The 13167-nt window shown below is 51.0% G+C and overlaps 2 protein-coding genes across 2 annotated transcripts in view; one reads left to right on the top strand and one right to left on the bottom strand.

Annotated features, from left to right (window-relative positions):
* Nucleotides 1-13167, bottom strand: part of CRTC3 (CREB regulated transcription coactivator 3) — a gene marked incomplete at its 5' end in the record, with an annotated part of 1283408 nt that overhangs the window by 77101 nt on the left and 1193140 nt on the right. The window lies entirely within an intron of this gene.
* ABHD2 (abhydrolase domain containing 2, acylglycerol lipase) overlaps nucleotides 1-13167 on the top strand; it is a 47592-nt gene that overhangs the window by 26210 nt on the left and 8215 nt on the right. The window contains exons 3-6 of the mRNA XM_081114697.1: nucleotides 430-605; nucleotides 3708-3875; nucleotides 7409-7592; nucleotides 12721-12813. Of these exons, the coding sequence (XP_080970823.1) occupies nucleotides 430-605; nucleotides 3708-3875; nucleotides 7409-7592; nucleotides 12721-12813 (621 nt within the window). The remainder of the gene's footprint in view (nucleotides 1-429; nucleotides 606-3707; nucleotides 3876-7408; nucleotides 7593-12720; nucleotides 12814-13167) is intronic.

Below are 13167 nucleotides of genomic sequence, written 5' to 3'. Positions count from 1 at the left end.
GCGAAGAAGAGAGCATTAGTGAGTGTGGGCTCTGTGCTACTGCTTTATGTACATTCGCTCATTTGATAAGGAGGCTGACCCTGTCATGTAGCACTTGTTCATAATGTATCACTTGCTTTCTTTTTATTCTACGTTATGGAAATAACCTATGTTGAATTACTGAACACCCTAAATTTGGAATCCCGTCCAGATAAGCATGTCCTCGCTGATTTCTAAAGCTAATCAGATACAGGGTGTATTAATATAAATGGGGGAGGGGTAAATCATGGCATGGATGTAAGGTCTTAAAAAATCTCATTTATGTTTAGTGTACAGAATTTGTCAGGAAAAATCTTAAATAGTTTTAAAGACTGTTTTTGCTCAAAGGTTTTTGAGAGCATTATTCAAGGAATGTGGAGAAAATTGACCTCTCGTCTCCTTCTTTCTTAGATACATTCCGCCGCTGATCTGGGGGAAAAGTGGACACATCCAAACAGCTTTGTATGGGAAGATGGGCAGGGTGAGGTCGCCACACCCATATGGGCACCGGAAGTTCATCACCATGTCCGATGGCGCCACTTCGACCTTCGACCTCTTCGAGCCAGTGGCTGAGCATTGTGTTGGAGGTGAGCGAGTGTAGGTCGTAGGATCGGGCCATCACTCAGAGAAGGAGCACTAGTCAGTGAGGGAGCACATATGCACACACACTCCTGCTATCACTCTTACCAGGCATCGCATCCAGGGCTGGTAAGAAATCTGAGATATATCCCGTAGGAGCATCTGGCAAGGCTTAGGTCCGCCTGGGGCCGGTCACCATGTGCAGCTCGCAGGCATTGTTGAATGCAGTTTCTAATCCTCTTGTGAGAGACAGAAGCTTGGTGCAAAGGGATGAGGGAGAACTCGGAGCCCAGGCTCCCCAGGACCAGGCCTCTGGCTTGATGACAGCAGCAGAAGCTGAGCTGTCGTACGTGCTTTATATGTACTATCATCTCATTTAATCCTCAGCAGGGGGAGCCTTATTGTCCCTACGTTACTGATGGCGGAGCTGAAGCTTAGAGACGCAGTGTAGGCTGGTTGTGTTGGTTGGAAAGCAGCAGATAGAGGCTCCCAGGTTCCTCCTTAGGCTTCCATGCACAAAAAGACACATTAAGGTCTATGTATCAGGCAGGGGCCTGGGATGCCTGTTTCTCACAGACTCCTCTTATTTTCATTCCTCTGTCCAGCTGCACAATGAATACTCATAAAATGCTTCACAGTGAGGGCTTGAAGGAAGTGGAGTTAGATGGCAGCCCCATCTGAATGCCATTCCAGCCAGAAGAGAACATGTCTTTTGAGTTCTGTAGTGTGCAGGGGCACCCAGTTTGTTTTATAAAAGCTCGAGCAACATTTATGGGTGGCCTGGCAGGCGTGGCTCAGTAGTTGAGCATCAACCTATGAACCAGAAGGTCACAGTTCAATTCCCGGTCAGGGCACGTGCCCAGGTTGTGGGCTCGATCCTCAGTGAGGGGCATGCAGGAGGCAGCCAATCCATGATTCTCACCATGGATGTTTCTCTTTCTCTCTCCCTCTCCCTTTCTCTCTGAAAACAATAAAAATCTATTTTTTAAAAATTTATGGGTGGATTAAACATACTTTAACTCTCAGTTACTTAAAGTAAAAGAACTGCTGAGTAGCTAGTGACGAAGGGTTATTTTATGTTCCCTCTGTCTGGAATGCTCCTCGCCAGACTTGCACGTGGCTGCCTCCTTTTGTCATTCAGGTCTCAGCTCCGATGCCCCCTCCTCAGATGCACGGTCCCTGCCTCCCCTAACGAGTGTTTCCTTCCCAGGAAATCCATCCTGCCTTCCCGCGTCAGTGCTGGAGGGCACCTGCCACTCTCTAAACTTATTTGTGTGGTTGTTTATTATCTGTCTGCCGGAATGTAAGACGCCCCAGAGTCCAGACGGCAGATTCCCAATAAACAGTCCCAGAAGGAATGAATAAATGATAGGTTAGGAGTTCACCTTGTGTTTGTAAGTCTCCCAGCTGATCTTTCAAGTATTTATGTCTCTGCCATGCCCAGTGACATGTTTTTTCTCTTGTTTCTAATACTCATACGTCTTCTACCAAGAAAGCACCAAATGTAATTTAACCAGCCTGCTCTTTCCCCCTGGATGGAGGTGGAAAGTGGAAAAGGGAAACACTTAGATTCTTTGCTTTACTCATTCGTGTCCTTCTATCACCCCTGTCCCCACAAAGGGTCGATGGTGGTGGGTCTGGGGAAGAGAGAATTTCTATCCAAGAAATGCTCTAAGAAAAACAGCCCATTTTTTCTTTTATGATTTTCTGATTTTTATCTACAAAAGGAATAAAAATACTCATTTTAGAAAGTTTAGATAATAAAGAAACTTTTTTTTTTTTGGAGAGATTGGGAGGGAAGGGGAGCAGACAGAGAAACATCAGTGTGAGAGAGGCACATCAATTGGTTGGCTCCCACACGTGCCCCGACCAGAGCCAGGGATCAAGCCTGTAACCGAGGTATGTGCCCTTGACTGGGAATCGAACCCGTGACCCTCAGTCCAAGGGTTGATGCTGTTAATCACTGAGCAAAACCGACTAGAGCAATACAGAAACATTTTTTTATACACTTTTTATTGATTTTTTACAGAGAGGAAGAGAGAGAGAGAGCTAGAAACATCGATGAGAAACATCGATCAGCTGCCTCCTGCACACCCCCCACTGGGGATGTGCCGGCAACCAAGGCACATGCCCTTGACCGGAATCGAACCCGGGACCTTTCAGTCGCAGGCCGACGCTCCATCCACTGAGCCAAACCAACCAGGGCCAGAAACATTTTTGAAAGAGAGCACAAATCACCTATAATCCCACCTCCCAGCATACCATTGTTAACATTTTTATTTATTTATTCCCATTCTGTACATTGTTTTTCCAAAATTTGAATTAGTAGACATTATCAGTATTTTCCCTTGTCACTAGAAGTCTACACTATACATTCGTTGTTTGGCAAATGTACAAGTTAGGATGAACACCTGCAAGAAAAGCTGTTGGATCAAAGAAGTCTGTGCAAACCATTTGATCATTTGTTCATTGATACAGAATTTCGTACAGAAATTAAGAGTACTGTTCAGCCCTAACTGGTTTGGCTCAGTGGTTAGAGCATTGGCCTGCGGACTGAAAGGGCCCGGGTTCGATTCCAGTCAAGGGCACATGCCCGGGCTGCAGGCTTGATCCCCAGTGGGGGATGCGCAGGAAGCAGCCAATCAATGATTCTCTCGCTCATCATTGATGTTTCTATCTCTCTCTCCCTCTCCCTTCCTCTCTGAAATCAATAAAAATATATATATTTTTTATAAAGTAATGTTCAGAAACTTGTTTAGCAACTTGGCAGAATAGTTTTGTATCTGTTGAGTCTAAGAATAAAAAATTGAGATTTATGTGTGGGGTTTTTCTTTCACTTCATTTTTCTAGTAAACAGTTTTTATTGTATATTTCAAAAGTGTCTGTCCATGACAGATTGGCCATTTTAAAAACTTGCCCTTCCCCATAAACAGTTTGAGAGGCAGCTCCAGCTAGAAGGGAAAAATATCCTTTCCCAGAGAATTGAGGGAGAGGATGTGTGTTAAATTTCCTCCTACTGTTTTCTAAGCCAGTGACGTGTAATCGTGTCCTGATTTATTGTGTCACTGATTATTTATGGATATACCGGGATCTCTTTCGCCACCCTGCAGATGACATCACCATGGTCATCTGTCCTGGGATCGCCAACCACAGCGAGAAGCAGTACATCCGAACCTTTGTTGACTACGCCCAGAAAAATGGCTACCGGTGCGCTGTGCTCAACCACCTGGGTGCCCTGCCCAACATTGAACTGACCTCGCCACGCATGTTCACCTACGGTGAGTAAGCAGGGGCCACAGCACGTGGGTCTCCTGGTTTCTGTCCCCACTGCGAGTGTGCTGTGAGTCCCGCCTGCCTCTTCTCAGTGTAGAATTTGTGCCAGTCTTCAAGAGACGGTGGCACAGCCCTGGCCGTTTTGGTTCAGTGGATAGAGCGTCAGCCTGTGGACTGAAGGGTCCCGGGTTCGATTCCAGTCAAGGGCATGTACCTTGGTTGCGGGCACATCCCCAGTGGGGAGTGTGCAGGAGGCAGCTGATCGATGTTTCTCTCTCATCGATGTTTCTGACTCTCTATCCCTCTCCCTTCCTCTCTGTAAAAAAATCAATAAAATATATTTAAAAAAAAAGAGAGAGCCAAAACCGGTTTGGCTCAGTGGATAGAGCGCGGCCTGCGGACTGAAAGGTCCCAGGTTCGATTCCGGTCAAGGGCATGTACCTGGGTTGCGGGCACATCCCCAGTAGGAGATGTGCAGGAGGCAGCTGATCGATGTTTCTCTCTCATCTATGTTTCTAACTCTCTATCTCTCTCCCTTCCTCTCTGTAAAAAATCAATAAAATATATAAAAAATAAATAAATAAAAAATAAAAAGTTTAAAAAAAAAAGAGAGAGAGAGAGAGAGAGAGACGGTGGGACACACAGACGGGCCCTGAACCACCCCATCTCACAGGGGCAGAAACTGAAGGCGGGGGGAGGGAGTCGGCTTTTGTTTCTGCACCTAATGTCATGATTAATTTTTTAAAATACATTTTTATTGATTTCAGAGAGGAAGGGAGGGGGAGAGAGAGAGAAACATCAATGATGAGAGAGAAGCATTGATCAGCTGCCTCCTGCACACCCCCCAGGTATGTGCCCTTGACTGGAATCAAACCTGGGACCCTTCAGTCCACAGGCCAACACCCCATCCACTGAACCAAACCAGCTAGGACCTAATCTCTTCTTAAAGAGACACCAGTCATACTGGGTTAGGGCCCATCCTAACAACCCCATTTTAACGTCATCATCTTAAAGGCCCTTTCTCCAAGTGCAGTCTCATTCCGAGGTCTTGGTGTGCTCTCACTCCCCATGATTCAGACGCCCCTCTTACCCAGCTCACGTTGGTGACACACCCCTGTGCCAGGCCCATTCTCTGCAGGACACAGCGATGACTCAAAGTCTCCAGCCACACGGAACAGCCGTCTCCAGGTCCCTGCCTCGGAACCTCCTTAGTCACGTTAGTGACATTTGAAACAGTGGCTTTCGGGCAGCCTTAACTCTGCCTTTGTTTGGGGGGGAGCTTGAGGAAAAAGGACTTTCCTGTCCCCAGCAGGTTGCCTCTCCAAGGTGGCCCTGTCGCCCTCATCTCGCTCAGGCCAGGTTAATGTCTCATATTTCATCGTGGCTTTAAGAAGCTGCAGCAACTAAATCTTGTTACTGGTGCTAATCCCGTAGGGATTAGAGACCTGGAACCTCATTAAAATCCTCCTGGCATTCAACACCAGATTGCCAGGGCTCTTAGTGAACCGGCCCAGGGAGGGGCCCGCAGACATCAGGCGGAGACCCGGGGAGGACGCAGCCCCTACTCGAAGGCCAGTCCTGGGGCTGGGCAGACACACGTCCTTGCCTGTCCTTGGCCGGGGAGAGGCAGCTCTTCACCAAACACCAGCAGCTTGTCCGGCATCAGGCAGCGCTGGCCCTTGATCCAGATCAGACCGTTTGCATTTAATTACACCGAGCCTCCCAACGTGCCAACCCAATTAGCCGTAATTGCTCCTCAGCGGTGTGGCAAACCCGGGGCTCGTACCTGCCCCAGTGACATCCCAGCATCTGCTCCAGCTCTCAAATAATTAGTTTCCAACCTGAGTAAAGGAAGATGTGTCTAAAAGGAATCAGGTGGTGAGAAAGCAAGACTTTTACTTAAAAATGTATTTAAAAATAATCGTGTTATTTATTTTTAATAGCCAATGCAAAAGTCCGAATACAGTGGGGCCTTGACTTACGAGTTTAATTCGTTCCGTGACCAAGGTCATAACTCAAATTACTCGTATGTCAAATCAAAAAGTGAACGAGTGAGACACGTGATGCTGGGCTGATGTGGCGTTCACTGTGACGTTCACTGCGCCAACTATTGGTGGGGTGTCTGAAGCTGGCTCGTAACCCGAATTATAGCTCGCAACTCAAAGCAAAAAATCGGCCGAGAGACGGCTTGTATCTCAAAAAACTCGTTAGTCAGGACACTCGTAAGTCAAGGCCCTCTGTACAATGAGTAAAACTATGTCCCGTCCCACTCCAGTCTCCCCCGCCTCCTCCCCAGGAAATTGATGTCTGCTACAGTTGCTCAGCGATCATTCAACCAGACACGTGTGCGCATCTAATCCCTTTAGAGCCCAAGTACACACGTGCGATGGTGCCAGTGCTCCTCTGCCCTTGTTTTTCCCCTCAGTAAGATGGCACCAAGTCGGTCCACGTCAGCAGGTCAGACTCCATGTCGTTCTTTTTCACAGCAATTTAGTCCTCTGTGGGTGGAAATGTAGGTTGTTTCCAGTCCTTTGCTGCTACAAACAGGGCTGGAGTGGACATTCCTGCGCTCCTATCGTTGCACACGCGTGTGCATCTGTATGTACATCTGCAGAGTAAAGTCCCCAAAGATATAATTGCTGGACCAACGATCTGTACTTTTCAAAACAGGCACAAAATCCAAACTCTCTGTATGCTGGTCTGTCGTGCACATGTTTCTTGCCACAGCCCCTAACGTTCCCTGTGAGGTTTTATTTTAGGCTGAGTCTGGGGTCAGGCCTTAGAAGGGTCCTATGCATCCCTTCACCCATGTCTGGCCACCACCCTGCTCCTCTAAACAGAGCTGCTGAGACCTAACATGGCTGCACCCGCTTCCCAGGGGGCCCCCGTCGAGATCATTCCTCCTGGGCAAACTAGGCCTTCACACTCTCTGTCCGTAGGTCTCCTGTGTGTGTCAGAATGGACCACCTCCCTCGGCCCCTTGTCCTTACGTCGCCAGGAGCACTAGATCCCAATCCCACAGAGCATCGGGCCATCCCTCTGGACTGAAGCTTGTCTTTCCTTCCCTCTCCCCAAGAAGATCCCGTTAATAACAGCCACCTGGTACTTTTCTTAACCCCACGAATCACTGTACAGATGGGTACAGCATCCCGTCCTATATGTAGCCTAAGAAGCTGATCCCAGAGGGATTGCTCCTGCGGTTCCTTCATCTGTGGGCGAACACATGTGCTCCTGCACTCTCTGAACCTCTCTTGATTTCCATGCGCATCCACACAGCCTTCTCACGACCTGCCTTTGAAGGAGCATTACACGTGTGTGATACCTGGTACCTTCTTTCATGGGCACTGCTAACGCCATGCTTCCTCTTATCCTGGGGGATCTGGGAACTTCTCTCCAGGGGCCAAAGAGACCTGTCTGTCTGAGTCTCTCTTTACACACACACACACTCTCTCTCTCTCTTAATATCTTGGCATCCCCTCCCCCGTGTCACATTTGTCGCACCCGACATGACGGCGCGTCCTCACCTTTCTGCCCACAGGCTGCACCTGGGAGTTCGGAGCCATGGTCAACTACATCAAGAAGACATACCCCCTGACCCAGCTGGTCGTCGTGGGCTTCAGCCTGGGCGGTAACATCGTGTGCAAATACTTGGGGGAGACACAGGCGAACCAAGACAAGGTCCTGTGCTGCGTCAGCGTGTGCCAGGGGTACAGCGCGCTGAGGTGAGCCACCCCACCCCGCGCCCCCACTCCTGTCTCCCGTGGGGCCCTTCCGTTAGCACGTGTTTGCTGAGATGCCCCAGTGCACCTGACGCTGCTTCGCAAAGCCCCCAGGAGGTGCTGTGGCGGACTGAGCGGAGGTTTCTGGGTCGTTGCTTGCGCGTCATGCACAGGAGTGGCCCTGTCAGACCCCTTCAGCCTGTCCATGCAGCTGTATTAGGACCAGGTCTGTAGCTGGATGAGCCGAAGCTCCCTTCCAGCGGCCGTTTCCCTGTGGAGTCTGTGGAAAGCCTTCCTCTGTTTGTGCTGCAGGAGTTTTGCACGACGGGGGGTTAGGAAAGGGCACAGGAGACAGGCTAACCAGCGTCGGATGGCTGGGCCTTTCGACCCCAGGAGTCGGGTCTCGGGTGGCGTCTGGAAGGGATCTATGGCAGTCATTTCAGCTGTGCCTTACCCTCAGGCGTTCCTCTCTCAGGTGTCCTAGGCAGCAGCACAGAGGGGGTGACCTGCTGGGGAAAGGGTTATCTCGCCCCTCGCTCTCCTGGCAGCAGAGCCCGGCAGGATGAGCCTGGGAGGGGTTAGTGTCTGCTCAGAGTCCCACCCCGCAACCCCAGATCGGTGGCGTCCCAGATCTCTCTCGAGTCACCACACACACACAAACACACACTCACACTCACACACACACACAAACACACACTCACACTCACACACACACCTCTAAACTCTTCAAATGCATGCATATTGTTTCCTGCGCTCACTCTTCATTATAATGTCTTTTGTGTTACTGATGGGTACGACGGATAGAAAGTGAGTCGTCAGCCACTGCTCACGACCATCATCATTATTCACTGTAAGATAAGAGTCGGTTCAGATCAGGGGCCACAAAGGCCAGTCTGGTGAACGGTGACGATCCCACTTCATGGAGACTTACTTGGGAGATTGTGTTAGAAGTAAATTCACCCCTGGAGTTTCTGACTCATGAATCTGGAGCCTGTGGCCAGGAATCCGCATGTGGACGCATTTCACGGCGACTCCTGATATTTAGCCACGTGTAGCAGTCACTGGGCTGGGACGTCCGTGGTCTCTCCAGCTCTAGTTGGCAGGACTCGGTGAGCCCCCTCTTCCTCCTGTTGGGGACCCTCCTCCCTGTCCCCCCTACTCTCTGGAGGGCCAGCTGAAAGGACCTGTGCCTTGGTCTTGGCTTGGCCAGAAAGAACCAACTCCAAGTTCACAGCCACCTTGTAACCAGAGTAACCAGAGTCCCCCCTGCCCAGTCCCTGGGACAGCAGAGAGGCGAGCAGAGCCTGCCCGGGGCTCAGGAGCAGCCTGGCCTGAGAGCTTCGGCTGCTCTCCCCGCCACGTGGTCCAGCTTTCGGCAAGCCTTCAGTCATCTGGAAAATCCTGAACCAGGCGCTGTGAAATCAGTGTGAACACTGATTTGTGTTCAGAGAGCAATGGATTTGATACGTAGGGGATGTGGGACGTTTCTTTTCCTGCGTTTTTCAATGAACAAAATAGTCTCGACAGCCTTTTTTCATTTTGCAGCAGTAGCGCCACCTGCTGTTGGCAAGAGCACCCGATCAGCACATTTGGCAAAGGAAGGTGTTGGAATTGAGGCCAAGAAGGTTTAAGAAGCTGAGACCCCAACGCAGGGGTCCTCAAACTGCGGCCCACGGGCCACATGCAAATACAAATATTGTATTTGTCTCGTTTTGTTTTTTTACTTCAAAATAAGATATGTGCAGTGTGCATAGGAATTTGTTCATAGTTGTTTTTTTGTGTTTTTTTTTTTAAATATATTTTATTGATTTTTTACAGAGAGGAAGGGAGAGAGATAGAGAGTTAGAAACATCGATGAGAGAGAAACATCGATCAGCTGCCTCCTGCACATCTCCTACTGGAGATATGCCTGCAACCCAGGTACATGCCCTTGACCGGAATCGAACCCGGGACCCTTCGGTCCGCAGGCCGACGCTCTATCCACTGAGCCAAACCGGTTTCGGCCATAGTTTTTTTTTAACTGTAGTCCGGCCCTCCAGCGGTCTGAGGGACAGTGAACTGGCCCCCTGTTTAAAAAGTTTGAGGACCCCTGCCCTAACTGATAGCTGCCAGAGGAGGGTGGGGGATGAGCAAAAACGGTGAAAGGAATCAGAAGTACAAACGTGCAGCTAAACAAACCATCACTAGGATATAGATGCAGCACAGGAAATATAGTCAGCATTGTCATAATAACTTGTAGGGTGACAGACTTATTGCAGCATCACACAGTAAGGTATATAAATGTCAAGTAACTGCTGTACACCTGAAACTCATATAATGTATGTCAACTATGCTTTAATTTTTTTAAATATATTTTTTTATTGATTTCAGAGAGGAAGGGAGAGGGAGAGAGAGAGAGCACATCAATGATGAGAGAGAATCATGGATTGACTGCCTCCTGCACACCGCACACTGGGGATCGAGCCCGCAACCTGGGCACGTGCACTGACTGGGAATCAAACCATGACCTCCAGGTTCATAGGTCGATGCTCAACCACTGAGCCACGCCAACTGTGCAACTATCTTTTAATTTCTTACAAAAAGATGTTTTTAAAAAGAAGCTAGGGACCCTAACCGGTTTGGCTCAGTGGATAGAGCGTTGGCCTGCGGACTGAAGGGTCCCAGGTTCGATTCCGGTCAAGGGCATGTACCTTGGTTGCGGGCACATCCCCACCCAGTAGTGGGTGTGCAGGAGGCAGCTGATTGATGTTTCTAACTCTCTATTCCTCTCCCTTCCTCTCTGTAAAAAGTCAATAAAATATATATATATTTTTAAAAGAAGCTAGGGAACAAAAAAAAAAGTGAGATGCTACAGAGATCTCCACACTTAGAATAGCTATTGTCACACAACTTCTCACAATGAGCGGAGAAAGAGGCAACTGTATCCTAAGGTCCCAAGGCCCTGCACTCGGGGTTGGGGGGCAGGTCAGGGAAACACCAGGGTCCCGTGTGCTGGTGCTGCCCGGAGCTCAGCTCCCCTCAGCGTTAGCATGAGACCTCCCCGCTGAAGGACAGAGCCTTACTTTAAACCAGTGTAGCCTTTCCCCACCGTGGCCTGAGGGAGCCTTCTCGGCCCTGGGATGGTGGCAGCCATGCTTCTCTCCTGCCGGGATGGAGCAGGGAAAGATCGCCTGCCTCACGGGGCCACATGGGACGTCTTGCTTCTGGCAAATCCTTCCTGGCTGAGTCTATAGCCCCGTTTGTTAGCCATCCATCCCCTCCCTCAGGCTTCGCATCCCAGGAGCACCTCCCTTCTAGCTAGAGCCCTTCCAAGGCTCCAAAGCCAGTACCGCTTGCTGTACTGGCAAAGTCTAGCTGCTGTCACCAGACAAGCTCACGTTGAGCTGTGCTGAGCCGGCGAAGGAGGGACACAGATGCCCTAAGCTGCTGGTATCTAGCGGATGCTACACGTTCCCTCGGCATGAATGGCGGCCCACTAGCCCTGGAAATGTGTGTGGTCAGACTCCGTCTAACTCTCTGCTTTAATTCTTTTTTTAAAATATATATTTACTAGAGGCCCGGTGCACAGATTCATGCACCAGTGGGGTCCCTCAGCCTGGCCTGCGGGGATCGGGCCGAAACCGGCTCTGCAACTTCCCCTGAGGGGTCCTGGATTGCGAGAGAGCGGTTCTCAGGTGACACACCCCAGAATTGGGCTTCCTCCTCTCTGGTTCTGGGTGCATCACCTGAGAACCGCAGCTGCCAAGTCACTGCAGCTTGGCAGCTCCTGTGTTGAGCGTCCGACCCCTGGTGGTCAGTGCACATCATAGCTACCGGTTGGATGGTATCAGGAGGCTTTTATATATATAGGTTGATTTGAGAGAGGAAGAGAGAGATAGAAACATCAATGATGAGAGAGAATCATTAATCAGCTGCCTCCTGCATGCCCCCTATTGGGGATCAAGCCCACCACCTGGACATGTGCCCTTGACCAGAATCAAACCTGGGACCCTTCAGTCCGCAGGCCGACGCTCTATCCACTGAGCCACACCGCCTACGGCAGCAGTCACCAACCGGTGGTCCGCAGACCACTGGTGGTCTGTGAGGTCCAAAAAGTTGGCGACCACTGGGCTAGGGCACTCTCCCGTGTAATTCATCATTTGAACTCCATTATGACTTTGAAGGCCAGGACAGACTCATTTCTAACACCACTAATCCTGGTCTACAGAATCCTGTCTACAGACTCCCGTCCACCATTAACAGAAGCAATGAAGACACCACTGGGGTCCCCCAGACAGCCTCTGTCGGGCCTGTGATGGGACCAGCTATAGAGCAATCGGGTGTGAAAATGGATTCTCTAGCTCAGTGGTCGGCAAACTGTGGCTCTCGAGCCACATGCGGCTCTTGGGCCCCTTGAGTGTGGCTCTTCCACAAAATTCCACGTACAGGCGCGCATGTACAGTGCGATTGAAACTTCATGGCCCATTCGCAGAAGTTGGTATTTTGTGGAAGAGCCACACTCAAGGGGCCAAAGAGCCGCATGTGGCTCACGAGCCGCAGTTTGCCGACCACTGCTCTAGATCAAACCCCTGATTTGACAGATGAGGAAACAGGCTTGGCGGGTGAAGTGGCTCGTGCAGGGCTTGGCAAACTACCCGGTTGGTCAGACGGGCCGTTGTTCAAGTTCCCGCTCATTCACTGTGGCAGCCGCCTGGGGGCGCACACCGACCAGCAGCGAGAGTTGCTTTAGGTTTTTGCCTGCAGGGTTCGTCCCCACACCCACCCGCCCCTCCCACACTCCCGCAGTAAGCCCGAAAAATGTGTGCGAGATAGGAGACCAAACAGAGAAAGGGGTCCCTGCCAGCGAAGCAGGTTCTGCGACTAAAAGGAGGCCTAGGTGCCGGAAGAGGTATCGGGAGTGTCACCAACACAGCCTGTGTCCCCGGAGAGGTTTCTCCTGGGCTCAGGTTCTGCACGTCTCTGACGTTTTCCACGCAGAGAGTGCGAGTGCCGTCGAGGCCCCCTGCCACCGTAGGGAGCAGCTGCTCTCTGCAGGCACTTGTCAGGGGCGAGAGCCCCCCAGCCTGCTGCCTACCCCCCACCCCATTTCCTCTCCAGGACGCACCCCATCACCCTCTTGTGGTTCTTTCAGGGCCCAGGAGACCTTCATGCAGTGGGACCAGTGCCGCCGCTTTTACAACTTTCTCATGGCCGACAACATGAAGAAGATCATCCTCTCGCACAGGTGCGTCGCCTCCCTCGGGGGACAGTCCTCCCTCGGCGGCTCATTCGGGCGTCGCTGAAGGCCGGACTCTGCTTTCTCCAGGGAACATGCAGGGGCGGGGGAGATGCAGGTGCCCTGCTGGCTGCTGTCATCATTCCCAGTGAATCCAGGCCGTCCTGGGCAGCTGGTCAGTGTCAGGAACCTCTCCCCGTAGGAGGCTTTGTGGTTGGGGGTCTTGGGCGTCTGACCGAGCAGCAGTGTGACAGGAGCCCAGCGCCTGGTGCCACCTGTGGGGTCAGGTCTCCGTGCTCCCGGCCTCTCCTGCTCAGAAGCCTTGGGGCGAGGGGGGAGGGCAGGGGGGTAGCCCTGGCCAGT

The sequence above is a fragment of the Myotis nattereri genome (genome assembly GCF_964212035.1).
Source record: "Myotis nattereri genome assembly, chromosome: 21".
In the NCBI taxonomy this organism is placed as follows: Eukaryota; Metazoa; Chordata; class Mammalia; order Chiroptera; family Vespertilionidae; genus Myotis; species Myotis nattereri.
The sequence above is the reverse complement of the archived record's forward strand: the minus strand, read 5'-3'. Positions and strand labels throughout refer to the sequence as shown.